Below are 26,390 nucleotides of genomic sequence, written 5' to 3' on the forward strand. Positions count from 1 at the left end.
TATAGTGCCATGGGATCTACTGGATCCACCTGAGAGATCACCCAACAGTGCAGCACTCTCTGAGTGTCAGCCTGGATTTATGTGCTCAGGTCCCTGGAGTGGGACTTGAACCCACGACCTTCTGACTCAGGGGCGAGGGCGTTGAGCTGAGCTGAAACAAAATGAGACTGTCCACCTTGAGGTACAGGGATTCAGCAGTGACTCCTGCTCTCTCTCAGACCTCGGAGGAGAGGGGTGATGACGGCAGAAGGAAGAAGAGGAGGACAGTGTCTGAGGAGAGAGGACCGTTAACAATATCGCCTACCCTGGGGGCCAGGAAGGGAAGTTGGGGCCCAGCAATTTGGTGGGACTAGGGTCGAGGGAGCAGGAAGGGGTCTCATGGACAGGATGGGCTCGGAGAGGGTACAGCAGGAGATGGGAGAGAAACTGGAGAAAGATCCGAGTTCAGGGCTAGGGCAGGGGGGAACCTTCGAGGAAATTGGCCCGGTGGGCTAGGGATAGGAAGGGGAGTGGCAGAGGCGGCTGATCAGATGGTCTCAATATTAGAGACAAAGAAGCTCATGCTCCCCATACTTAATGTCGGAGGGGAGGTTGGAGGGGGCAGGGGAGAGGGGTTTAAGAAAGACGATTTGTAGTGGAGAATAGAACCCGGGGGGTTATCTTTGCATTCCAGGATGATTCTGGAATAGTGCAGAGGAGTGTTTAGTGCAGAGGAGAATGAGGCCCAATAGAGCTTGATAGGATCCAGCCAGATCTGGCAATGAAGAACGAAACCAGTTGTGTGCCAAGTTGTGCGTACCTTGGACCTGAGGGAGCAAAGTTGAGGGCCTTGGATGGGAGCGAGCAAGAGTTTCACTGGGGACACGGGCATCACAGGGGAAGGAAGGAGTTATAGCTGCAGGAGTATGGTGGTGAATGGAGGGCCTACGTCACGACAGTAGCCCGCACCTCGGGGTTCGAGTCCAGTTTGTCGCAGTCTCACCGTGTGCTCTGTCTGTAGGTCTCCACGTCCGTGGTGTGGATCAAGCCCGAGAGCTCGTATGCTGTGCCCCTCTGGATTATAATCCTGGCTGTGTTAATAGGCCTGCTCCTGCTGGCTCTCCTCATCTTCATCTTATACAAAGTAAGTCTTCTCCTGCCTTATCCTCAAGTCCACTGCGACATTCACTCGTGTTCTCTCTCAATTCCAGATCAGTGTTCAAGGTGCAGGTGAATGTGAAGGGTGGGGCAGTGAGTGAACTTTCACCTTCTGGGACCCTGGGGCAAATCCAGGCCCCTCTCTCAGATAGGGGCCTGGGGCAAATCCAGGCTCCTCTCTCAGATAGGGGCCTGAGTCGGAGATGGACCATGTGAAGGTGAGGGAAGGGTGGACATTGGATGCAAAGTGAATTGTGATATCTTCACAGAGCACAGCACACGCAGCTCCTAACATGGCAGGCAGCTCTCTCGGAAGCCTCTGGAATCTGCCGGTGGTGTTTATTATTAACTCTGCAGTTGCAGTACACAATATGTCCACATCCACAGTGTGGAGCTACAAACATTACAAGCTTACAGACATTACACTTCTCCCTCCTTAATGAAGAAGTTATTATAACAAATATCATACATAACTTCCATGTTTATACATAACACAGGATATAAACTTATTTTTTTTCCATATTTACAAATTTAACTTTACCACTTGTTTTCTGTTTCGAAGAAGATACCTTCGCTCTCAAACAGAACCTTCCAAACATGGTGTCGAATCAAAACTCATTCGAGGCTCATCCTGAGGAAGGTTTTCCTCCACGGAGTTTCCTTGATTTTCATTTGAACTCACTCTAACTTCAGGCTCTTTGTTTTCCTGACTCGGACTCAGACTTTCATTCTGATTCTCTCCTGGATTTGTTTCCAGTACACTGGATTTAGGATTTGCTACTAGTGTATCAAAACTATCTGATGAGTCAGAAATAATTGAATCATTCCCACCTTCAACTCCTTCCAGGTCTGTAGGTAAATATGATCAATATGAACAAACCTAACCTGTCCATTATCAAACATCTTTTCCAAATATGTGCGAGGACCACATATCTTCACCACTCTTCCTGGTAACCACTTTAACCAGTTATGGTGATGGTTCTTCACTCTCACCTTCTGGTTTAATTTCACACTTCTCTCTTTTACTCTACCTTTATCATGATTCTCTTTCTGTCTTAATTGTGTCTCTTCTACGGACTGTGCCAAATTTGGTTTTAACATCGAGAATCTGGTTCGTGGCTGTCATTTGAGAAACAACTCTGCTGGCGTTCTATCTGTAGTTGTATGAGGAGTATTTCGATATGTAATCAAAAATTTACCCAATTTGTGATCCAATGACAACTGTCGTTTCCTTGCATTTGGATCTAACATTTGTTTTGTGAGGGCACGTTTTACAATTTGTACAGTGCGCTCTGCTGCACCATTCGAAGCAGGATGGTATGGTGGAACCTTGGTATGTTTCACACCATTTTTGCTCGTGAATTGTGCAAATTCTTCTGAACAAAATTGTGGTCCATTATCCGAAACAATTTCTTCAGCGAGGCCAAGTGAAGAAAATAATTTTCGCAAAATGTCCAATGTTTTACTTGTTGTTATTTTCCACATTGGAAACACTTCAACCCACTTCGAATGGCTATCAATCACAATGAACAATTGTTGTCCTTCTAATTCAGCAAAATCAATATGTAGCCTTTGCCACATCCTGGGAGGCCATTTCCATGGCTGTAATGGTACTGGTGGTGGTTGCTTGCTTACCGATTGACATGTCATACACTGACTCACGATGTACTCTATATCTTTATCAAGACCTGGCCACCATAAATAACTGCGTGCAAAACTCTTGGTCAAGCACATTCCCAGGTGCTGGTCATGGAGGTCTCCTAATAATTTGGACCTGAATTTATTTGGTATAACCACTCTTGTATCCCACATGATACAATCTTTATCGACTGATAATTCATTCCTACGAATGAAGAATGGATGTGTATCTTTGTCTGTTACCTGGTTTGACCATCCATTTGCAATATAATCATACACCTTTGACATCACTGGGTCACGTTTGGTTGCTCTACCAATCTCCCCAGCTGTGACTGGCAGTTCATCAATGTATGAAAAATAAAACACTTCTTCCCTATCGGGTGTAACTTGTGATGGGGAAGGCAATCTAGACATTGCATCAGCATTACTGTGATCAGCTGATCATCTGTATTCAATATCATATGTATATGCTGACAAAATCAAAGCCCATCTCTGCATTCGGGCTGCAGCTAATGTTGGAACTGGGGACTTTGGATGGAGGATTGCTGTTCGGGGCTTATGGTCCGTAACGATGGTAAACTTACGACCATACAAGTATTTGTGAAACTTCTTGACCCCAAAAATTAATGCCAAAGTTTCCCTTTCAATTTGCGCATAATTACTCTCACTGGCACTGAGAGTGCGCGAAGCAAAAGCAATTGGTCTCTCCTCCCCACTACGTGATACATGAGAGATCACTGCCCCAACTCCATACGGAGAGGCATCACATGCGAGCTTAATCTCCTTAGATGTGTCATAGTGAACAAACATGGTGCTCTCTACCAACTTGCTTTTACACTCCTTGAATGCTGTATTGCATTCTTTTGACTACTTCCAATGGACCTGTTTTTTCAAAAGTTCATTCAGTGGATGTAATACTGTAGCTAAATTTGGTAGAAACTTCCCATAATAGTTCAAAAGACCCAAGAATGAACAAAGTTCAGTGACATTCCTGGGAGTGGGTGCATTTCTAATTGCATCCAATTTTTCCATGGTTGGATGTAAACCATCTTTGTCTACTCTGTACCCTAAGTACTCCACTGAGTGTTTGAATAACTCACACTTACAAGCAGACACTCATACTCTATGCTTCTCTAGCCGTTTGAGGACTTCATTCAATATGTTATTATAAATTTGCCTATTTGGTGCTGAAATTAGTATGTCATCCAAATAACATACTACCCCTTCAATACCTTGCAAAATCTGGTTCATCACCCCTTGGAATATGGCAGGGGCGTAAGACACTCCTAACGGTAGCCTATTAAATTGATATCATCTAGTTCAAGCTGTAAGTAGGCATTCGTAAGATCCAGTTTTGAGAAGATCTGACCACCTGTCAGTGTTGTGAACAAACCTTCTATATTCGGCAATGTATTGGGGACATTACCCTCTAGAACCTGGGTTACGGTTACTTTATAATCACCACACAATCTTACCTTACCATCAGACTAAGGTACAACAACAATAGCCCAATTACATCGATCTATCTTAGAAATAATGTTCTCAGTCTCGAGTCTTTTGAGTTCTTGCTCAACTTTCTCCTTGAGTGCATATGGTATGGAACGTGGCTTGTAGTAAACCGATCTAGCGTCCTTCTGTACCCTGACACTCGCCTTGAAGCCTTGGATCGGCCTGCCCGATTCGCAGAACACCTTCGGATACTTCTTGATAACCTCATCCTTTGAAGAAAATCTCGCTTCCACACAGAAAATCTTACTCCAATCCAGCTTCAGTGAGCTCAACCAATTTCTTCCTAGTAAGGCAGTCTTGTCTCCTTTCACTACTATTAGAGGCAAGTTCTGAAATTGATCTTTATATTTCACCGGTACGGTGATACGACCTACCACAGGAATTTTCTCTCCCGAGTAGCCTCGCAGCTCTATCTTGGATTTCTCCAGTTGGAAATCACGCAATTTGTCGAGGTACAGTGACTCCGGTACTATACTCACGGATGCACCCGTGTCAATTTCCATTGGTATCTTGAATCCCGCAACATCTATGTGGATTTTGATGCTTTCCGAATCGCTGTCCGTTAACCTCGTGCTCCTGATGACGTGTAACTCTAATATCTCCTCGTCCTGTTGTTGTTCTTCCATGCTGTGTCGTCTCTTGGGATTTCTACTCACAGCTTTGAATGCTGGACTCAAAGCTTTAAAAACTGGTTTACCCTTCAGTCGGCATGCCTTCGCAAGATACCCAGCCTTTCTGCAGAAGAAACACTCTGCCTTCACGTATGGACAACTTTGAGCAATGTGTTGTCCCAGACACCGAAAGCACGACTTCGACGCTCTGTTAGAATTTGCAGTTTCTGAGACTTTGGGTCCCCACCGTCTTTTACCTTGAACCTGCAGGTGATTTACCTCGGTTGACTGATGACCGTAATCATTATTTAATTCTCGGGAATATTGTTCGGCCATACCCATTGACCTTGCTGTCTGACAAGCAGTCTCAAAAGTCAAGTCATCCGTCGTCAATAACTTCCTTCTGTTCGCATCATTTTTCACCCCACAAACAAAACGATCTCGTAATGCTCGGTTTTGAAAGTTTCCAAAATTACAGTGCATCGATAGCTTTTTTTAATGCTACGATGTAATCACTGATACTTTCATTAGCCTTTTGATTCCGAATCCCGAAACGATAGCTTTCAGCAATTTCTAATGGTTTGGGGTTATAGTGTTGCTCCAGCTTCATTAAAATCTTTTTAAGCGTTGTGTCCTTTGGCTCGTCAGGCACAAGCAGATTTACAAGGGTTTCGTATAATGCCGGACCCGCCTCCGATAAGAAAATCGCTTTCTTACGTTCCAACACAGCCCGGTTCTGGACTGCATTGTCTGGAACTTCGATTATGTTATTTGCAGTGAAATATATTTCTAGCCGATCCACATACACTTTAAAACGTTCCCGGTCATGTTTATATTCCCCAAAATGTCCGATTACACCTGCCATTTTACTCTCTAGCTGTTCACATCATTTTACCTCGGATTTTTGTCGCTTTTTCCAAAGACAGAAACTTCCAAAGTCTCTCTGTCGGCTGGCTGAATCCTTCACCAACAAAATTTAAGCTTTAAATCATAAGAAAAATCCCATCTCATCACCAAATGTGATATCTTCACAGAGCACAGAACACACAGCTTCGTAACATGGCAGGCAGCTCTCTCAGAAGCCTCCGGAATCTGCCTGGTTCTGTTTATTATTAACTCTGCAGTTGCAGTACACAATACGTCCACATCCACAGTGTGGAGCTACAAACATTACAAGCTTACAGACATTACATGAATGAAATTTTCTAGTTCAGGGCGAGAGCAGGAAACGGCACCGATACAGTCATCAATGTACCGGAAAAAGAGGTGAGGGAGGGGACCCGAGTAGGACTGGAACAAAGAATGTTCCACATATCTCACGAAAAGGCAGGTATAGCTAGGACCCATGCGGGTTCCCATAGCAACACCTTTAATTTGGAGGAAGTGAGTGGAGTTAAAGGAGAAGTTGTTCAGTGTGAGAACAAGTTCAGCCAGGCGGAGGAGGGTGGTGATGGATGGGGATTGGTTGGGCCTCTGCTCGAGGAAGAAGCGGAGTACCCTCAGGCCATCCTGGTGGGGGATGGAAGTGTCGAGGGATTGGACGTCCATGGTGAAAAGGGGACGGTTGAGGCCGGGAAACTGGAAACTGTTAAAGTGACGGAGGGTGTCGGAGGAGTCGTGGCTTTAGGTGGGAAGAGAATGGACAAGGGGAGAAAAATAGAGTTGAGATCGGAAGAAATAAGTTCTGTGGGGCAAGAACAAGCTGAAACGATGGGTCGACCAGAGCAGTCCTGTTTGTGGATCTTGGGAAGGAGGTAGAAGCAGGCTGTGCGGGGTTGGGGAACTATGAGGTTGGTGGCTGTGGAGGGAAGATCTCCAGAGGAGATGAGGTCAGTGACGGTCTGGGAAATGATGGCTTGGTGTTCAGTAGTGGGGTCATGGTCCAGGGGGGAGGTAGGAGGAGGTGTCGGAGAATTGGCGATCAGCCTCTGCAAGGTGGAGGTCAGTTCGCCAAACAACAACAGCGCTACCCTGGTCAGCAGGTTTGATGACAATGTTGGGGTTGGATCTGAGCGAGCGGAGTGCTGCACGTTCAGAGGGAGGGAGGTTGGAGTGAGTGAGGGGAGCAGAGACATTGAGATGGCCGATGTCCCGTCGGCAGTTTGCAATGAAGAGGTCTAGAGAGGGTAAGAGACCAGAGGGAGGGGTCCAGGTAGAGCGAGAATTCTGAACACGGGAGAAATATGTTTCGCTATCATGTTCGGCAGTGCTTCCTCTTTCATTCACTTTGCCACTCTTACGCCCCTTCACTCTCTGTCTCTCTATCTGTGTCTCACTCCAGCCCGTGCACACGCTCACTGTGCATGTGTGTGTCTCTCTTTCTCTTTCCCTCTCTTTGTCACTCTGTCCCTGTGTCCCTGTGTCTCTCTCTATGTTTCTCACTCTCTCTCTCACGTTCTGTCACTCTCTCTCTCTCTGTCCCTGTATCTCTGTCGCTGTCTCACTCGCACACTCTCACTCTCTCTCTGTGCATGTCTCTCTTTCTCTCTGTCCCTCTCTCTCTCACTCCCTCTCTCTCTCTCCCTCTCCCTCCCTCTCACTCTCTCTCTCTCTCTCCCTCTCCCTCTCTCTCTCTCTCTCTTCCTCTGTCCCTCTCACTCTCTCTCTCTCTCTCTGTCTCTCTCACTCCCTCTCTCTCTGTCCCTCTCTCTCCCTCTCCCTCTCTCTCTGTCCCTCTCTCTCCCTCTCCCTGTCCCTCTCTCGCTCTCTATCCCTCTCTCTCTCGCTGTCCCTCTCCCTCTCTCTGTCCCTCTCTCTCTCTCTCTCTCTCTCTCTCTCACACTCCCTCTCACTCCCTCTCACACACTCTCTGTCCCTCTCACTCCCTCTCACACTCTCTCTCTCACTCTCTCTCTCTGTCCCTCTCACTCCCTCTCTCCCTCTCGCTGTCCCTCCCTCTCGCTGTCCCTCCCTCTCTCTGTCCCCCTCTCTCTTTCTGTCCCTCTCTCTTTCTGTCCCTCTCTCTCTCTGTCCCTCTCTCTCTCACTCCCTCTCACACACTCTTTGTCCCTCTCTCTGTCCCTCTCTCTCTCTGTCCCTCTCCCTCTCTCACTTCCTCTCACACTCTGTCCCTCTCTCTGTCCCTCTCACTCTCACTCTGTCCCTCTCACTCTCTCGCTCTCTGTCCCTCTCCCTCTCACTCTCCCTCTCACACTCTGTCCCTCTCTCTGTCCCTCTCACACTCTCTCCCTCTCTCACTCCCTCTCATTCTCCCTCTCACACTCTGTCCCTCTCTCTGTCCCTCTCACACTCTGTCCCTCTCTCTGTCCCTCTCACTCTCTCTCACTCTGTCCCTCTCACTCTCTCTCTCGCTCTCTGTCCCTCTCCCTCTCCCTCTCTCTGTCCCTCTCCCTCTCACTCTCCCTCTCTCTGTCCCTCTCACTCTCTCTCCCTCTCTCTGTCCCTCTCACTCTCTCTCTCTCTGTCCCTCTCCCTCTCACTCTCCCTCTCTCTGTCCCTCTCCCTCTCACTCTCCCTCTCTCTCTCCCTCTCCCTCTCACTCTCCCTCTCACTCTCCCTCTCACACTCTCTCCCTCTCTCTGTCCCTCTCACTCTGTCCCTCTCACTCTCTCTCGCTCTCTGTCCCTCTCCCTCTCACTCTCTCTCTCTCTGTCCCTCTCCCTCTCACTCTCCCTCTCTCTGTCCCTCTCCCTCTCACTCTCCCTCTCCCTCTCACTCTCCCTCTCACTCTCCCTCTCACACTCTCTCCCTCTCTCTGTCCGTCTCACTCTCTCTCACTCTGTCCCTCTCACTCTCTCTCGCTCTCTGTCCCTCTCCCTCTCACTCTCCCTCTCTCTGTCCCTCTCTCTCGTTCTGTGTCTCTCACTGTGCACATGTTGCTATGAGCATTGCCTCTCTCACACTTGCTCACTATATGGACATCTAACTCACTGTGTGTGTGTGTGTTGTAGCTCGGTTTCTTCAAGCGATCGAAAATGCCGTATGGGACAGCAATGGAAAAGGCGCAGCTCAAACCACAGGCCACGTCGGAGGCGTAGTGTCTGAATCTTTGAAATCACACGGACACGGGACAGGTGACTGAGGAGAAAGGCTGCACTGCTTCCATATCACGCGGGAGAACAGCACAGTAGTCCCGCTGTACTGTGTGGCAGCACGGGGGAAGGAGCAGACCAGCCAAGCGCCCACAAAGGAGCTGCCCCGGACTTTCTTCAAACGTTATTTAAGGAAATTATTCGAAAGCACTGATTGTGATTTTAAACCATTCTTTCATGCTCCCTCGGTGACTGCATCGAGATGTGATGGGTTTTGATGTAAATTTTTCAAACTGTTCTCAGAGTGCAATATATTTTATATCTTATATTTTCCAGTGATCCACAGAACCAGGATGAACCAATGTGTACAAAAGCTAAATACTGCGGATGCTGGAATCTGAAATAAAAACCGACAATGCTGGAAATCTCAGCAGGTCAGGCAGCATTTGTGGAGAGAAACAGAGTTAACGTTTCGGGTATACGGCCATAGTTCTAACGAAGGATCATAGACCCGAAACATAACTGTTTCTCTCCACAGATGCTGCCTGGACCAATGTGAATCTTTTGGGGGTGCGGGGGGTGGGGGGGGAGGCTGGAGGGGGTAGGGTAACTTGGTGCCACACACGTTTCAGGCACAAGGGCTTCAGCCTGAATAGCCCAGACTTGGGGAAACTGTCCAAGTTCCCTGTGTCAGCTTCACTCACACTCCCTGCAATGAGGGAGGTGCGCGGTGGGGTGGGGGTTACCCGTAGCCAAAGGATTTTGAAACTGCTTTGTCCATTCCACGTCACTTGATGCTGTTGTAAAGGCCTGAGGCCTACTCCCAGGCCTCAGATGGTCAAGCCTCACTCGGATCCACCACGCGGTGCCTTGTCACCGTTGAACAGCGGGGGCTGCTCTCGACTGACAGACAGCTCCCTGCCCGCCCCCAACCCTGACACTGTCTGTCTTGAAGGTAAAGCTACCCCTGCTCCTGCGGCCAGCTCAAGTCTCCCGATGATCCTGGAGTTGTGTGACTGTTACAGAGGGGCAGGCTCGGGAGATGTTCTGAGCAAACTGTTCCCAGCAGGAGGGCTTCAATGGGAGGGGAACAAATGTTTGCAGCCAGTTTGCGGGTATTTAAAGGGGAGGGTACATACCATAGACCCAGCCCCAGACAGCAGCCTTCCCCTTTAACCACCCATTGCAATTCGCTTTTCTGTTATGGTTTTCTTTCAATCGCACCTCAAAATGACCTGATGGGTTCCCTCACCTCTGGCTGGGGCACGATACCTTCTCTGGTGTTGTGCTGGGACCCATTGCTGTAATTTATAGAAAAAAAGCCTTGCATCTGGTCAGTCCTGAACACATTAAAAGCTTTCACTGTGGGCTTGCTTTTGTTGGTTTCATTTTCATTTTTATTAAAGTTGTACATTAATTAAGGAATTAAATTGAAATATACCTTTTTAAAACAGAACCCTGATGTTTTGGCTTCTGCTCTTTAGACCGGGTCTCGCGCCCCTGCCATCGTCTGTTACTCATTGTGTTTCTAGCTTGCCTGATGCGGTGTGACCAAAGGATTGGGTTTGTACTGCAGAGAACCTTCCCCCAGTCTTCTCTCCTGTCATTCTAAAGTCCTTGTTCATAAGCAGGACAGGAGAGCTTTGCATTCACCTGTTCTCAACGTCACTAGTTAGATGTCCATTGATGACGATGAATAGTACGCAGCGTTTGGGGAAAGACCAGAGATTTATTGATTCACAGCCCCCACCCCCCACACTAAATGGGAGAGGGAGCTGGAGGTTCCGCTTTAATAAATAACTACATTGCAACGTCTGTTTTGCCAGCAATTCAGAGAAACATATTTGCCGATATTAATGTCATCTGGCTGGTCCCCCAGCTCTCCCATCGAAGCCCATCCCTCGAGTACCCTAACTCTCCCATCGAAGCCCATCCCTCCAGTACCCTAACGCCCCAATCAAAGCCCATCGCTGAGTACCCCAACTCTCCCATCGAAGCCCATCCCTCCAGTACTCTAACTCTCCCATCGAAGCCCATCCCTCGAGTACCCAGCTCCTCCATCAAATCCCACTCTTCCAGTACCCTAACTCTCCCATCGAAGCCCATCCCTCCAGTCATCTAACTCTCCCATCGAAGCCCATACCTCCAGTACTTCCAAATCTCCCATCAAAGTCCATCCCTCCAATATTCCCAACTCTCCAATCGAAGCCCAGCCTTCCAGTATTCCCAACTTTCCCAAGAAAAAGCCCATCCCACCAGTACTCCAACTCTCCCATGGAAGCCCATTCTTGTAGTACCCTAATTCTCCCATTGAAGCCCATCCCTCCAGTATTCTAACTCTCCCATCGAAGCCCTTGCCTCCGGTACTTCCAAATCTCCCATCGAAGCCCATCCCTCCAGTCCCCTAACTCCCCCATCGAAGCCCATCCCTCCAGTACCCTAACTCCCCCATCGAAGCCCATCCCTCCAGTCCCCTAACTCCCCCATCGAAGCTCATCCCTCCAGTACCCAGCTCCCCCATAGAAGCCCATCCCTCCAGTACCATAACTCTCCCATCGAAGCCCATCCCTCCAGTACCCTAACTCTCCCATCGAAGCCCATTCCTCCAGTACCCTAACTCTCCCATCGAAGCTCATCCCTCCAGTACCCAGCTCCCCCATCGAAGCCCATCCCTCCAGTACGCTAACTCTGCCATCGAAGCCCATCCCTCCAGTCCCCTAACTCCCCCATCGAAGCCCATCCCTCCAGTCCCCTAACTCCCCCATCGAAGCTCATCCCTCCAGTACCCAGCTCCCCCATCGAAGCCCATCCCTCCAGTACCCTAACTCTCCCATCGAAGCCCATCACTCCAGTACCCTAACTCCCCCATCGAAGCCCATCCCTCCAGTCCCCTAACTCTCCCATCGAAGCTCATCCCTCCAGTACCCAGCTCCCCCATCGAAGCCCATCCCTCCAGTACCCTAACTCTCCCATCGAAGCCCATCCCTCCAGTCCCCTAACTGTCCCATCGAAGCCCATCCCTCCAGTACCCTGACTCTCCCATCGAAGCCCATCCCTCCAGCACCCTAACTCTCCCATCGAAGCCCATCCCTCCAGTTCCCTAACTCTCCCATCGAAGCCCATCCCTCCAGTACCCTAACCCTCCCATCGAAGCCCATCCCTCCAGTCCCCTAACTGTCCCATCGAAGCCCATCCCTCCAGTACCCTAACTCTCCCATCGAAGCCCATCCCTCCAGTACCCTAACTCTCCCATCGAAGCCCATCCCTCCAGTCCCCTAACTCTCCCATCGAAGCCCATCCCTCCAGTCCCCTAACTCTCCCATCGAAGCTCATCCATCCAGTACGCTAACCCTCCCATCGAAGCCCATCCCTCCAGTCCCCTAATTCCCCCATCGAAGCTCATCCCTCCAGTACCCTAACTCTCCCATCGAAGCCCATCCCTCCAGTCACCTAACTGTCACATCGAAGCCCATCCCTCCAGTCCCCTAACTCCCCCATCGAAGCCCATCCCTCCAGTACCCAGCTCCCCCATCGAAGCCCATCCCTCCAGTCCCCTAACTGTCCCATCGAAGCCCATCCCTCCAGTACCCTGACTCTCCCATCGAAGCCCATCCCTCCAGTCCCCTAACTCTCCTATCAAAGCCCATCCCTCCAGTACCCTAACTCTCCCATCGAAGCCCATCCCTCCAGTACCCTAACTCTCCCATCGAAGCCCATCCCTCCAGTACCATAACTCCCCCATCGAAGCCCATCCCTCCAGTACCCAGCTCGCCCATCGAAGCCCATCCCTCCAGTACCCTAACTCTCCCATCGAAGCTCATCCCTCCAGTCCCCTAACTGTCCCATGGAAGCCCATCCCGCCAGTAACCAGCTCCCCCATCGACGCCCATCCCTCCAGTCCCCTAACTGTCCCATCGAAGCTCATCCCTCCAGTACCCAGCTCCCCCATCGAAGCCCATCCCTCCAGTTCCCTAACTCTCCCATCGAAGCCCATTCCTCCAGTCCCCTAACTCTCCTATCAAAGCCCATCCCTCCAGTCCCCTAACTCTCCCATCGAAGCCCATCCCTCCAGTACCCTAACTCTCCCATCGAAGCCCATTCCTCCAGGACCCTAACTCTCCCATCGAAGCCCATCCCTCCAGTACCCTAACTCTCCCATCGAAGGCCATCCCTCCAGTTCCCTAACGTCCCCATCAAAGCCCATCGCTGAGAACCCTAACTCTCCCATCGAAGCCCATCCCTCCAGTACCCTAACTCCCCCATCAAAGCCCATCCCTCGAGTACCCAGCTCCTCTATCAAATCCCACCCTTCCAGTACCCTAACTCTCACATCGAAGCCCATCCCTCCAGTCATCTAACTCTCCCATCGAAGCCCATACCTCCAGTACTTCCAAATCTCCCATCAAAGTCCATCCCTCCAATATTCCCAACTCTCCCATCGAAGCCCAGCCTTCAAAATTCCCAACTTTCCCAAGAAAAAGCCCATCCCTCCAGTACTCCAACTCTCCCATGGAAGCCCATTCTTGCAGTACCCTAATTCTCCCATTGAAGCCCATCCCTCCAGTATGCTAACTCTCCCATCGAAGCCCTTGCCTCCGGTAGTTCCAAATCTCCCATCGAAGCCCATCCCTCCAGTCCCCTAACTCCCCCATCGAAGCCCATCCCTCCAGTACCCTAACTCCCCCATCGAAGCCCATCCCTCCAGTCCCCAAACTCCCCCATCGAAGCCCATCCCTCCAGTCCCCAAACTCCCCCATCGAAGCCCATCCCTCCAGTACCCTAACTCCCCCATCGAAGCTCATCCCTCCAGTATCCAGCTCCCCCATCGAAGCCCATCCCTCCAGTACCCTAACTCTTCCATCGAAGCCCATCCCTCCAGTATGCTAACTCTCCCATCGAAGCCCTTTCCTCCGGTACTTCCAAATCTCACATCGAAGCCCATCCCTCCAGTCCCAGAACTCGCCCATCGAAGCCCATCCCTCCAGTTCCCAAACTCTCCATTCGAAGCCCACCCCTCCAGTACCCTAACTCTCCCATCCCTCCAGCACCCTAACTCTCCCATCGAAGCTCATCCCTCCAGCATCCTAACCCTCCCATCGAAGCCCATCCCTCCAGTACCCTAACTCTCCCACCGAAGCCCATCACTCGAGTACTCCAAATCTCCCATCGTAGCCCATCCCTCCAGTATCTCCAATGATGATACAAAGATGGGTGGGAAAGCAAATTGTGAGGAGGACACAAACAAATCTGCAAAGGGATATAGACAGGCTAAGTGAGTGGGCAAAAATTTGGAAGATGGAGTACGTTGTGGGAAAATGTGAAGTTATCCACTTTGGCAGAAATAATAAAAAAGCAAGTCAGCATGGATTTATGAAAGGGAAATCCTGCTTGACGAATCTTCTGGAATTTTTTGAGGATGTAACTAGCAGAGTGGACAAGGGAGAACCAGTGGATGTGGTATATTTGGACTTTCAAAAGGCTTTTGACAAGGTCCCACACAAGAGATTGGTGTGCAAAATCAAAACACATGGTATTGGGGGTAATGTACTGACATGGATAGAGAACTGGTTAGCAGACAGGAAGCAGAGTGTTAGATCTCTTAATTTCCAATGAAATACGAACTCCGATTGTAGTTTTAATGTCACTTTATTTTTGGCAGACAGCAACAAGCTCTTGGCTTTAAGCCAGGTCTTTGTCCTTCTGAGACCACATGGTCAAAATGACTGTTCTTATACCTGGATCAATTTACAGAAAAGAACTCGCCTTCTTTGACCTTATTGGCTCAATTAATAACCTTTTAACCTTTGAATTGGCTCGCTACCCAAAGGTCCTAAAATGTCAAGTTGATTGATGACTTAATGCAACATGCTCCCACTCACGTAGCATCTCTGACTTGGTGTCTGTGAATTTTCACAGTCTGTCTAAATGCAGCCTGTTTGAATTCTCTATCAATCCCTCCTTTGATTCTTTCACAAACTGAATCATAAAACATCAGGTATCACTGGTTAAACATTCTACAAAATAATTTCATACATGTTAATAGAGTTTCCTTCTAAAATTTGTTGATGTGTTTCGCCACATGTCCGGACTCGTAGCTTCCACACAAATTTACACCAACCCGAGTTCCATCGTGGCCACAGTGGAAGTCTGGTTTTAGTAGGTTAATTAACCTTATTCCAATTTAATCCAAATCAATATCTTAATTCAACCAGAAAACAACCTTCCCTTAAGCATAACATACCCCTGTGCCACGTACAGAGGGTCTGCTGGGACCTGCAAGGTGTCTCACCTGCGGGACAGCAGCTACAGCCACCTGGTCGCAACAACATTTAATCAACATAAACAAACAATATAAAAGTAAAATAATTACAACAAATAGAATTAAACTTTCCATTAATGAAGTTCCTATTGAACCTAGCCATTCAGTGGCTCCGCTCCACAAAGTGAATGATGGGGGTTGCTTAAGTTTTTCTACCTCCTTTTGGATATGCTCCGCTAAGTGGGTAATTTCTTCGGAGCTATCTGGGATATACGTGCAACACTCAGTTCCGAGTAGGGTGCAAGTACCTCCCTTTTCAGCCAGATGTAATCAAGGGCCAGTCTATTCTGTGGGGCTACTGTGCGGATTGCTACCATTTCTGCATTGATTTTAACTAGGGTCTCTGAGGTATCATTGGCTACCCGTTACACAACGGATGCCATGTTAATGGATTCCCTTGCCAGTCTGGCGGTCCCATACCTGGGATCAAAATGGCAAAGAACCTCTCTGTTTCTGTGATAGCTCTCTTAGGACGCTGTAAATGTTCCGACAGTGATTTTATATGATACATATGAGGTACAATGTAGGCTAAATAGCAGGATCCCATCCAATTCTGGGGCAGCCAAGGGTAGGCCTTGTGGCCACACACCCAATAGGTGCCATTATAGGCAATGAAGGTTAGCTGTTTCTTTGTCAGCAACACTCCGGGGCCTGTCCAGGCTTTTCCATCTGTTTTATTCAGAATCCCCGTTACGTTAAAAATTCCCACATCGGCCCAGTTTGGACGGTTCCGTAGCTTGATTATATTATAATTCCGGGAGCAGTTACTATACCCCTTATTTTGGCCTCCTTTGATGTTTCTAATCAGACAGACCGATTCCCCCGGTCTTCCTATTCCCGTTGTATTAGTGATAACAAAAAATGGGGCCGTTTGGAATTATTGTAGCACGATTGGTATCCCCCTTCAAAGGTAGTCAGATTGTAACCTGCTGACTTCCATTTACGTGCCCAGTTTTCCGTATCCTGAAACGCCTTGCCTGTTTTGTTTTGATTAATTATCCACTCAGCCATTCCCGAGATATTCAAGGGAACTGGCCTCAAGGGAATCCCTCCCTTTGAGTGAATAGGCATATGCGCACACCCCCAACAACTAGAAATGTTACCTTGTTTGGCATAAATGTATGACATATATAAAAAGGTATTTACATGTAATTCTCTTGCTACCCTACTATTTCCCTTTGGTGCAGAGGGTCGGCTAGTAAGAAGTAGGCCTATGCCTAGAATACCTACAATCAATAATACAGTAAATTTTTACATTTTGGCAAAAAGTAATTGTCCTTATTAGATTTCAGCTTCAGTTACGGGTGCTCGTTTAACGTGTGAAGCGTGGATCCAGGCTTTCTTTCCTTGGACTTTAACAGCTGCCTGGGTGGTCAATAACACTTGATAAGGTCCCTCCCACTTGGCACCCAAAGGTTCTTTATGCAACTTTTTCACATACACCCAGACTCCCGGGATGATGTCGTGTCCTCCTTCGGGTGGATTACCCCAAGCTGCCGATACCTGTCGGGAAACAGAACTAATAGCATTGGTTAAGTTCTGACAGTATGATAACAAAGTGTCACTCATTAAGTGAACATCAGCTTTCCGTAAATCGATAGTTCCTGGCAGCGACATGGGTCTTCCTGTTATAATTTCAAATGGGCTTAGACCTGTAGTTCTGTTCGGGGTTGCCCTAATGCTACATAGCACTATTGGTAGTGCCTGGGGCCATGGTGTTCCTTCTTGGTGATATTTGGCAAGCTGTTGTTTCAGAGTTCGATTCATTCGCTCTACTTGTCCTGATGATTGTGGATGATAAGGACAGTGTAAATCCCACGTAATGTTCAGTAACCTACAGACTTCTTGGCAGACAGCACCTGTGAAGTGTGTTCCCTGATCTGAGTCAATGCTACTCGGGACTCCCCATCGGGGAATGTAATCCTTACACAAGACCTTTGCAGTGTGATTGGCTGTGGCTCTTTTAGTTGGGACAGCTTCTACCCATCTAGAGAATCTGTCGACCATGACAAGAATGTTAGTGTATCCTTGGCATGAAGGAAGAGATATATAATCAACCTGCAGATGCTGGAATGGTCCGACAGGGGCAGGGGGCCTCAGTTGTGGCATTACTGTGATGGGTCCAGAATTATTTTTCTGGCAGACCACACAGCGGTCTGTTACCAGCTGGGTATGTTTCTTAAATCCCCAACCCCACCAGCTTTTCTGGAACCATGCCATCATCTGTTGTGAGGCCAAGTGTCCCCACGAGTGGATCTGTTGGGCTAAAAAAGGCATCAGCGCTTGTGGCGCGACTGGCTTGTCGGTAACTCTTTGTCTCCAGACACCATCTTCACATAGCTTAATTCCTGCCTCAATCCACGTCCATTTTTCCTCTCGGGAGCACTCGCCTTGCATTGTTTGAAGGTCTCGTGTCAGAGCCTGAGTGCTTTCAATCTGCACATCTGTGTTGGTTCTTCTGGAGGAACGCCCTGTGAGGCGGCATCTTTAGCTGCCTGGTCGGCTAGGACATTTCCCTGTGCTTCTGTGGTATTTTCCTTGGTATGGGCCTTACACTTCAGGATGGACACTTCCTGAGGTAATTGTATGGCCTCCAGTAAGTCTCGGACTTCTTTTCCATTTCGGATAGGTGTACCAGCAGCAGTGAGGAATCCTCTTTTCCGCCATAACAGACCAAAGTCGTGAACGACTCCAAAAGCATAACGTGAATCTGTGTAGACATTGGCTGTCTGTCCTTCTGCTATTTGACATGCTTCTGACAGTAACTCGGCCTGTTGTGCTGACGTTCCTGAGGGTAAACATCCTTTTGCCACTACCTCATATAAGGTTGTAACTGCCCATCCTGCTTTTCTGGTACCATTGTCAACAAAGGAGGAACCATCTGTAAACAGGATGAGGTCTGGGTTGTGCAGAGGCTCCTCTGCTGCTAAGGCTGCTTCTTCTGTTTCTTTTAAAATCTCCACACAGTCATGCTCTTCACATTCTCCCCCCTCTTGCTCCCTCGATTCTGACATCGGGAGCATAGTTGCGGGATTAACCGGGCTGGCCCGGACGATATGGAGATTAGGAGCTTCCAAAACTGCTGTTCAGCAGGTCCATCTAGCTGCCGTCACCTGAGACATTCTAGTCATAGACAGCAAAGCGTGTACGGTGTGGGGACACTTGACAATCAGCTTTTGGTCGAGGACTAGACCCGCAGTGATCATTACCGCTCGACATGTAGCTTCCATGGCCCTTAGGCAACTTCCCCATCTGAGGTCGACCGCATCCAGTTTTGCCAAATAATAGCCAATAGGCCTTTGCCGATCCCCATGTTCTTGTGTCAGTATAGCTGTCATATATCCTTCTTTCTCATGGACAAACAGGGTAAATGGCTTACCACTGTCGGGGATTTCCAGAGCTGGTGCCGAACACAAAGCCTTTTTCAAACTCAGGAAGGCCTCTTGCTGTTCCTTAGTGAGGGTGATGGCTTCTTTAGAGGCACGTTTCCCCTTTAAGATATCATTCGATGGCTGAGCAAGCTGTGTGAAGGAGTTAATCCAATTTCTGTTAAAGTTACACAATCCCAAAAAAGACCTTAGTTCCTGAGTAGTGGTGGGTTTTTTAGCAGCCCGAATGGCTGCAGTTCTATCCTGGGTAAGTTCTCTCTTTCCTTGTGAAATCTTTTGTCCCAGGTATACAACCTCTTCTTGGGATATTTGTGCTTTGTCGATGCTGGCTTTATGTCCTTTCAGCCAAAGGTGGTCCAGCAAAGCTCGTAAATCTTGTTCATGCTGGTCTTCCATGTTTGAAGCTAGCAGGATATCGTCTACATATTGGATGACTGTGGATGACAGGGGAGGTAATTCTCGCAAATGGCTTTGTAAAGCCATGTGGAATACCGTAGGGCTGTTGTGGAAACCCTGCGGTAACCGGGTCCAAGTATACTGTTGTCCTTGGACCGTGAAAGCAAACCACTGTCGAACCTCCGGTGCCAGAGGCACCGACCAAAATCCGTTGGCCATATCTATAACCGAGAAATATTTATGTTCCGGTTTGAGGGCATTAAAAATGGTGGAGGGATCTGCGACCAAAGGAGCTTTTTGATCAATACACTGGTTAGCTTTCCTATAATCGACAGTCACACGCCAAGTCTCATTAGATTTCTGTACCGGCCACACGGGGCTATTGGAGGAGCTATGTGTTTTAATAAGCACCCCTTGTTTTTCCAATTGCTGAATAACCGGTAAGATTCCCGCGATGGCAGTTGGACTGATGGGAGGCTTGGTCCCGGTAAATGACGCAGGCTCCATCTGGAGTAGGCCACAATCGTTCTCTTTAGCCCATATCGGGTGTTCCTTCAATTCTTCTTTCTTTAAAGTTCTAATTGACCATGTCACCCGACCATCCTCGAAATGCAACGATGAATCTACTTGGATTAGAACGTCCATTCCCAAAAGGGGTTGATCTACTGGGCCTATCCAGTCCGGCGTGGTTAGTTCATGTGGACCCAGCCCTATAAGTACCGGTGTTGTCCTTTTAATTTCCATTTTATGGCCCCCAACTCCATAGGCTGTACGTGCCCTACCATCCAACGGCAAAAAGTCTCCATATTGTAGGGGTAAGCATGTTAATTCCGCCCCTGTGTCTAAAAGACAGTCCACATCCTTATCGCCCACCCTCACAGTTATATATAGCCCATCTCCCCTTTGTTGTATTAGTGCAAGGAGGGGGGCCAGGGTGGGCTCTAATCGTTTTTTGCTATCCCAAGTAACTCCTTCTGTTGTTGTATTGTCAGTCGCTTAAATATTTCTATGAGGTCGGTATCTTGTGACAAGCCTGGTTTGTTGGCTGAATTGTATCCCTGGCTGCGTCCTCTTCCCCAGCCACGACCTTGCTGTTTTGTGCTGCAGTCTTGGCCCAGTGACCTTCTTTCCCACAATAATGACATTTTCCGGGTAATTTTCCCAATAACTGTTGATCGGAATCCTGGGATTTCCATCCCGTTGCCTGTACAGCTCGGACTTTAGCTCCCATATCCCTGTCTAATTGGTTACATCGATCCACCAATGCTGCAAAGGTAGTTCCTCTACCTTCCCAGTCCGGTAACACTATCTTAAGCATTTTGGACAGTTCTGGCTTTAGACCTGCCATGAAAGCTGCTTTCAGGGGTCCAAATACTTGTTCATCCATTTCCTCATCCGTATTATTCATACCCGAATGTTCTAGCCACGTGCATCTAAACCGCTCGTCATACTCCAGGACCTCCTCTGTTCCTTTCTGTTGGCAGGCTGCAATTTTTCCCCAGTCTGTCTGAGCTGGACTGAAGGCTTGCAGCCCGTGTTTAATCGCCTCCCATCCTGCGTTTAATTCTTGCTCATCCTGTCCCAAAGCTTCTTCTGCCTTGTCGTGCAATTTTCTTCCTTGTGTTTTTGGCACCATTATGGTCAAAATTTGCACTCCGTCCCAGGGATGAAGTTGATATATATTTCTGAAGCGGTCCAATTGGTCCCACGTTTTCACTCCCCCTTTCTTTGGATTGGGCAATTCCTTGGACCATTTATCAATTTTCTCTGGGTCTGCCAGATCATGAAATAAGTTTTCTGCATACACCCTTTTCCTCATTTTTTTGGTTCCGCCCTCATCCGCAGTCTCTTCTGATTTGACTACAACTCGTCTTTTTTTAAACGGGGCAAAGCGCACCCCTAATTCATCATCCTCCGACCCTGTATTGTCAGAGGATTCAAAATTCGTATCTATTCCTCAGCCGTGTCTTCGGGTTTGCGCTTTTAATTTATCCAAACATGGGTACCCTGGAAATTGACCGACACATTTTCCTTTTCCTATTACTGTCTCTTGACCTAATGATTTTTTCCATTCTTTAATTTCACCTTTTAAGATCTTTAACTTCCGCTTCCAACTTTTCAAGTTCAAGCTTTTTCTGTCGCAGCTGTGCACAAACAACTTGCAATTGATCCTTTGTACTGGTCAGTTCTCGATCATGTTGGGAACGCATTATAATTTCATTCCGCTTTCGAATCTGTCCCATAACCGCTAGTTCGCTCTTTATTTTTCATATGGGTCGTTTTTCCCCAGACCCTTTTAATCTCGTCCAAGGACCATTGTCCTTTGGAGGTTCCGTACTTTTGTTCGATCTTAATACAGGTTTTAGATAAGTTGAATTGTTGCTCTGTGTATTCTTTCAACTGTTCGAGAATTTCATCTATCGAAACCTCAGGTGGTGCCTGCCCACCTTTAACAGTTGTAGGCAATTCTTTGCTCTTATCTCCTGCTGCCATAATACTGATTTCTTTACTGGGGTCTCGAGTCGTAGGCTTTCTAGCCGATCAATAGGTCGGTGATTAATTAACTAACACACCGCCGAAGTTTAGACGTCTATGGGAACTTGAGCCGACTACCAACCGGAGGGTTCGCAAACCGGAGGCTTTCAGAATCGTGTAGAAGCAGAGGCGGATTTAGACTTTTGACCGAGGACTTTTATAGAGGAGTCCTTACCTCAGTATGTCGGTCCGATGTCCAAAATTCAGTTTCTTTCCTCAGCGATCCTGTTCGTGACGCCAAAATTGTTAGATCTCTTAATTTCCAATGAAATACGAACTCCGATTGTAGTTTTAATTTCTTTATTTTTGGCAGAGAGCAACAACAAGCTCTTGGCTTTAAGCCAGGTCTTTGTCCTTCTGATATCACATGGTCAAAATGGCTGCTCTTATACCTGGATCAATTTACAGAAAAGAACTCGCCTTCTTTGACCTTATTGGCTCAATTAATAATCTTTTAACTTTTTAATTGGCTCGCTACCCAAAGGTCCTAAAATGTCAAGTTGATTGATGATTTAATGCAACTCACGTAACATCTCTGACTTGGTGTCTGTGAATTCTCACAGTCTGTCTAAATGCAGCCTGTTTGAATTCTCTATCACAGAGAGTCAGGATAAACGGGTCCTTTTCATAATGGCAGGCAGTGACTAGTGGAGTGCTGCAGGGCTCAGTGCTGGGACTCCAGCTCTTTACAATATACATTAACGATTTAGATGAAGGAATTGAGTGTAATATCTCCAAGTTTGCAGACGACACTAAACTGGATGGTGGTGTGAGCTGTGAGGAGGACGTTAAGAGGCTGCAGGGTGACTTGGACAGGTTAGGTGAGTGGGCAAATGCAAGGCAGATGCAGTATAATGTGGATAAATGTGAGGTTATCCATTTTGGGGGCAAAAACACGGAGGCAGAATATTATCTGAATGGTGACAGATTAGGAAAAGGGGAGGTGCAACGCGACCTGGGTGTCATGGTTCATCAGTCATTGAAAGTTGGCATGCAGGTACAGCAGGCGGTGAAGAAGGCAAATGGTATGTTGCCCTTCATAGCTAGGGGATTTGAGTATAGAAGCAGGGAGGTCTTACTGCAGTTGTACAGGGCCTTAGTGAGGCCTCACCTGGAATATTGTGTTCAGTTTGGTCTCCTATTCAGAGGAAGGACGTTTTTGCTATTGAGGGAGTGCAGCGAAGGTTCACCAGACTGATTCCCGGGATGGCTGGACTGACATATGAGGAGAGACTGGATCAACTGGGTCTTCATACACTGGAGCTTAGAAGGATGAGAGGGGATCTCATAGAAACGTATAAGATTCTGACGGGACTGGACAGGTTAGATGTGGGAAGAATGTTCCCGATGTTGGGGAAGTCCAGAACCAGGGGACACAGTCTTAGGATAAGGGGTAAACCATTTAGGACTGAGATGAGGAGAAACAACACAGAGTTGTTGACCTGTGGAATTCCCTACCGCAGAGAGTTGTTGATGCCAGTTCATTGTATATTTTCAAGAGGGAGTTAGATATGGCCCTTACGGCTAAGGGGATCAAGGGGTATGGAGAGAAAGCAGGAAAGGGGTACTGAGGGAATGATCAGCCATGATCTTATTGAATGGCGGTGCAGGCTCGAAGGGCCAAATGGCCTACTCCTGCACATATTTTCTATATTTCTATGTTTCTGTAAGTTCAGTGGAGAAAAATTGCAAAGTGCTGCAGTACAGAGGGATCTGGGGGTCCTTGTGCATGAAACACAAAAAGTTAGTATGCAGGTACAGCAAGTCATCAGGAAGGCAAATGGAATGTTGGCCTTTATTGCAAGGGGGATAGAGTATAAAAACAGAGAAGTCCTGCTACAGGGTATTGGTGAGGACACACCTGGAGTACTGTGTACAGTTTTGGTCTCCATATTTAAGGAAGAATATACTTGCATTGGAGGCTGTTCAGAGAAGGTTCACGAGGTTGATTGCAGAGCTGAGGGAGTTGACATATGAGGTTGGGCCTATGCTCATTGGAGTTCAGAAGAATGAGAGGTGATCTTATTCAAACTTATAAGATAATGAAGGGGCTTGACAAGGTGGATGCAGAGAGGATGTTTCCAATCGTAGGGGAAACTTAATCTAGGGGACATAGTCTCAGAATAAGGGGCCACCCATTTAAAACTCAGATGAGGAGAAATTTCTTCTCTCAGAGGGTTATAAATCGATGGAATTCTAGCTGTGAAGGCTGGGACATTGAATATATTTAAGGCGAAGATGGACAGATGTTTGAATGATAAGGGAGCAAAGGATTATGGGGAGCGGGCAGGGAAGTGGAGCTGAGTCCATGATCAGATCAGACTCATCATCATAGGCAGTCCCTCGAATCGAGGATGACTTGCTTCAACGTCAAAAAGTTCACAGGTGTTTCAATGAAGGACCTAATATTCCAGGTCCCGAACTAAATCTTGAAGGGCGGAAGATGCCTGTGCGTGGATTTTTTTAATGTGGGGTGACCGTTGCACACCAGCCCCCACATGGGCTTGACAGAGCTCAGTCTTGGTCCAGTGGCAAGGGTTAACCAGGACATATCGCAGTGTGGGCTGGCCCGTGCTGCCCCTGGGCCCTCGCCTCTCCTGGGCCCTGGTCACGTCCTCCTATAATCTCTCACCGCTCCTTCGCCCCGACCTCGCCACTCCTGCAGTACCTGTCCACACTCCAATCACCGACCTGGACCTTGATGATGCCACTTTTCACTGCCGTTGCTCTCCTGTTCTGGCACGTGCTGCTCCCTGGAGTGGTATCCCGCCACACTGCTCCTTCCGCTCACCGGCCTGCTCCGATGGTGCTCGCAGGCCGGGGGCCGCTCAGCCTACTGGGTCAGGCCGCCACACTGCTCCTTCCGCTCCCCGGCCTGACATGACGTTACTGAATGTTGGAGCAGGCTCAAGGGGCCAAATGGCCTACCCCTGCTCCTATTTCTTATGCTCTTATGTTCAGAAGAAGCCCAAACCTCCAGTACTCCCATCTCCACAATCAAAACCCATTCCTCGAGTACCCCTAACTCTCCCATCGAAGCTCATCCCACCAGTCCCCTAACTCTCCCATCGAAGCTCATCCCCCCAGTCTATTAACTCTCCCATCGAAGCCCGTCCCTCCAGGACCCTAACTCTCCCATCGAAGCCCATCCCTCCAGTACCCTAACTCTCCCATTGAAGCCCATCCCTCCAGGACCCTAACTCTCCCATCGAAGCCCATCCCTTCAGTACCCTAACTCTCCCATCGAAGCCCATCCCTCCAGTCCCCTAACTGTCCCATCGAAGCCCATCCCTCCAGTACCCTAACTCTCCCATTGAAGCCCATCCCTCCAGTACCCTAACTCTCCCATCGAAGCCCATCCCTCCAGTACCCTAACTCTCCCATTGAAGCCCATCCCTCCAGTACCCTAACGCCCCCATCAAAGCCCATCGCTGAGAACCCTAACTCTCCCATCGAAGCCCATCCCCGCAGTCCACTAACTCTCCTTTGTAGCCCATCCCTGCAGTACTCCACCTCTGCCATTGAAGCCCATCCATCCAGAAACCTAACTCTCCCATCGAAGCCCATCCCTCCAGTACCCTAACTCTCCTTCATAGTCCATCCCTCCAGTACCCTAACTCTCCTTCATAGTCCATCCCTCCAGTATCGTAACTCTCCCATCGAAGCCCATCCCTCCAGGCCCCTAACTCTCCCGTCGAAGCCCATCCCGCCACTACCCTAACTCTCCCATCGAAGCCCATCCCTCCAGTGCCCTAACTCTCCCATCGAAGCCCATCCCTCCAGTCCACTAACCCTCCCATCGAAGCCCATCCTCCAGTATCCTAACTCTCCCATCGAAGCTCATCCCTCCAGAACACTAAATCTCCTATCGAATCCCATCCCATCAGTACCGTAACTCCCCCATCAAAGCCAATGCCTCCTGCCCCCTAACTCTCCCCTCGAAGCCCATCCCTCCAGTATCCTAACTCTCCCATTAAAGCCCATCCCTCCAGTCCCCGAGCTCTCTCATCAAAGCCCATCCCTCCAGTCCCCTAACTCTCTCATCAAAGCCCATCCCTCCAGTCCCCTAACTCTCCCATCGAAGCCCATCCCTCCAGTACCCTACCTCTCCCATCGAAGCCCATCCTTCCAGTACCCTAACTCTCCCATCGAAGCCCATCCCTCCAGTACAGTGACTCTCCCATCGAAGCCCATCCCTCCAGTGCCCTACCTCTCCCATCGAAGCCCATCCCTCCAGTCCCCGAACCCTCCCATCGAAGCCCATCCCTCCAGTCCCCTAACTCTCCCATCGATGCCCATCCCTCCCGTCCCCTAACTCTCCCTTCGAAGCCCATGACTCCAGTATCCTAACTCTCCCATCGAAGCCTATCCCTCCAGTACCCAGAATCCCATCGAAGCCCATCCCTCCAGTAATCTAACTCTCCCATCGAAGCCCGTCCCTCTAGTACCCTAACTCTCCCATCGAACCCCATCCCTCCAGTACCCTAATCCTCCCATCGAAGCCCATCTCTCGAGAACCCTTACTGTGCCATCGAAGCCCATCCCTCCATTAACCTAACTGTCCATGGAAGCCCATCCATCCATTGCCCTAATTCTCCCATGGAAGCCCATCCTTCCAGTATTCCCAACTCTCCCAACAAAGCCCATCCTTCCAGTACTCTTACTCTGCCATCGAAGCCCGTCATTCCAGGAGCCCAAGTCTCCCATCGAAGCCAATCCCCCCAGTCCACTAACTCTCCTTCGTAGCCCATCCCTGCAGTACTCCACCTCTGCCATTGAAGCCCATCCCTCCAGAAACCTAACTCTCCCATCGGAGCCCATCCCTCCAGTACCCTAAATCTCCTTCATAGTCCATCCCTCCAGT

General features: G+C 48.7%; 1 protein-coding gene across 1 annotated transcript in view; it reads left to right on the forward strand.

The window, feature by feature from the left end:
• Nucleotides 1-9,459, forward strand: part of LOC139240842 (integrin alpha-5-like) — a 452,133-nt gene extending 442,674 nt beyond the window's left edge. The window contains 2 exon segments of the mRNA XM_070869324.1: nt 1,001-1,123; nt 8,807-9,459. Coding sequence (XP_070725425.1) covers nt 1,001-1,123; nt 8,807-8,893 — 210 coding nt within the window. The 3' untranslated portion in view covers nt 8,894-9,459.
• Nucleotides 9,460-26,390: the final 16,931 nt, after the last annotated feature.

The sequence above is a fragment of the Pristiophorus japonicus genome, chromosome X (assembly GCF_044704955.1).
Source record: "Pristiophorus japonicus isolate sPriJap1 chromosome X, sPriJap1.hap1, whole genome shotgun sequence".
In the NCBI taxonomy this organism is placed as follows: Eukaryota; Metazoa; Chordata; class Chondrichthyes; family Pristiophoridae; genus Pristiophorus; species Pristiophorus japonicus.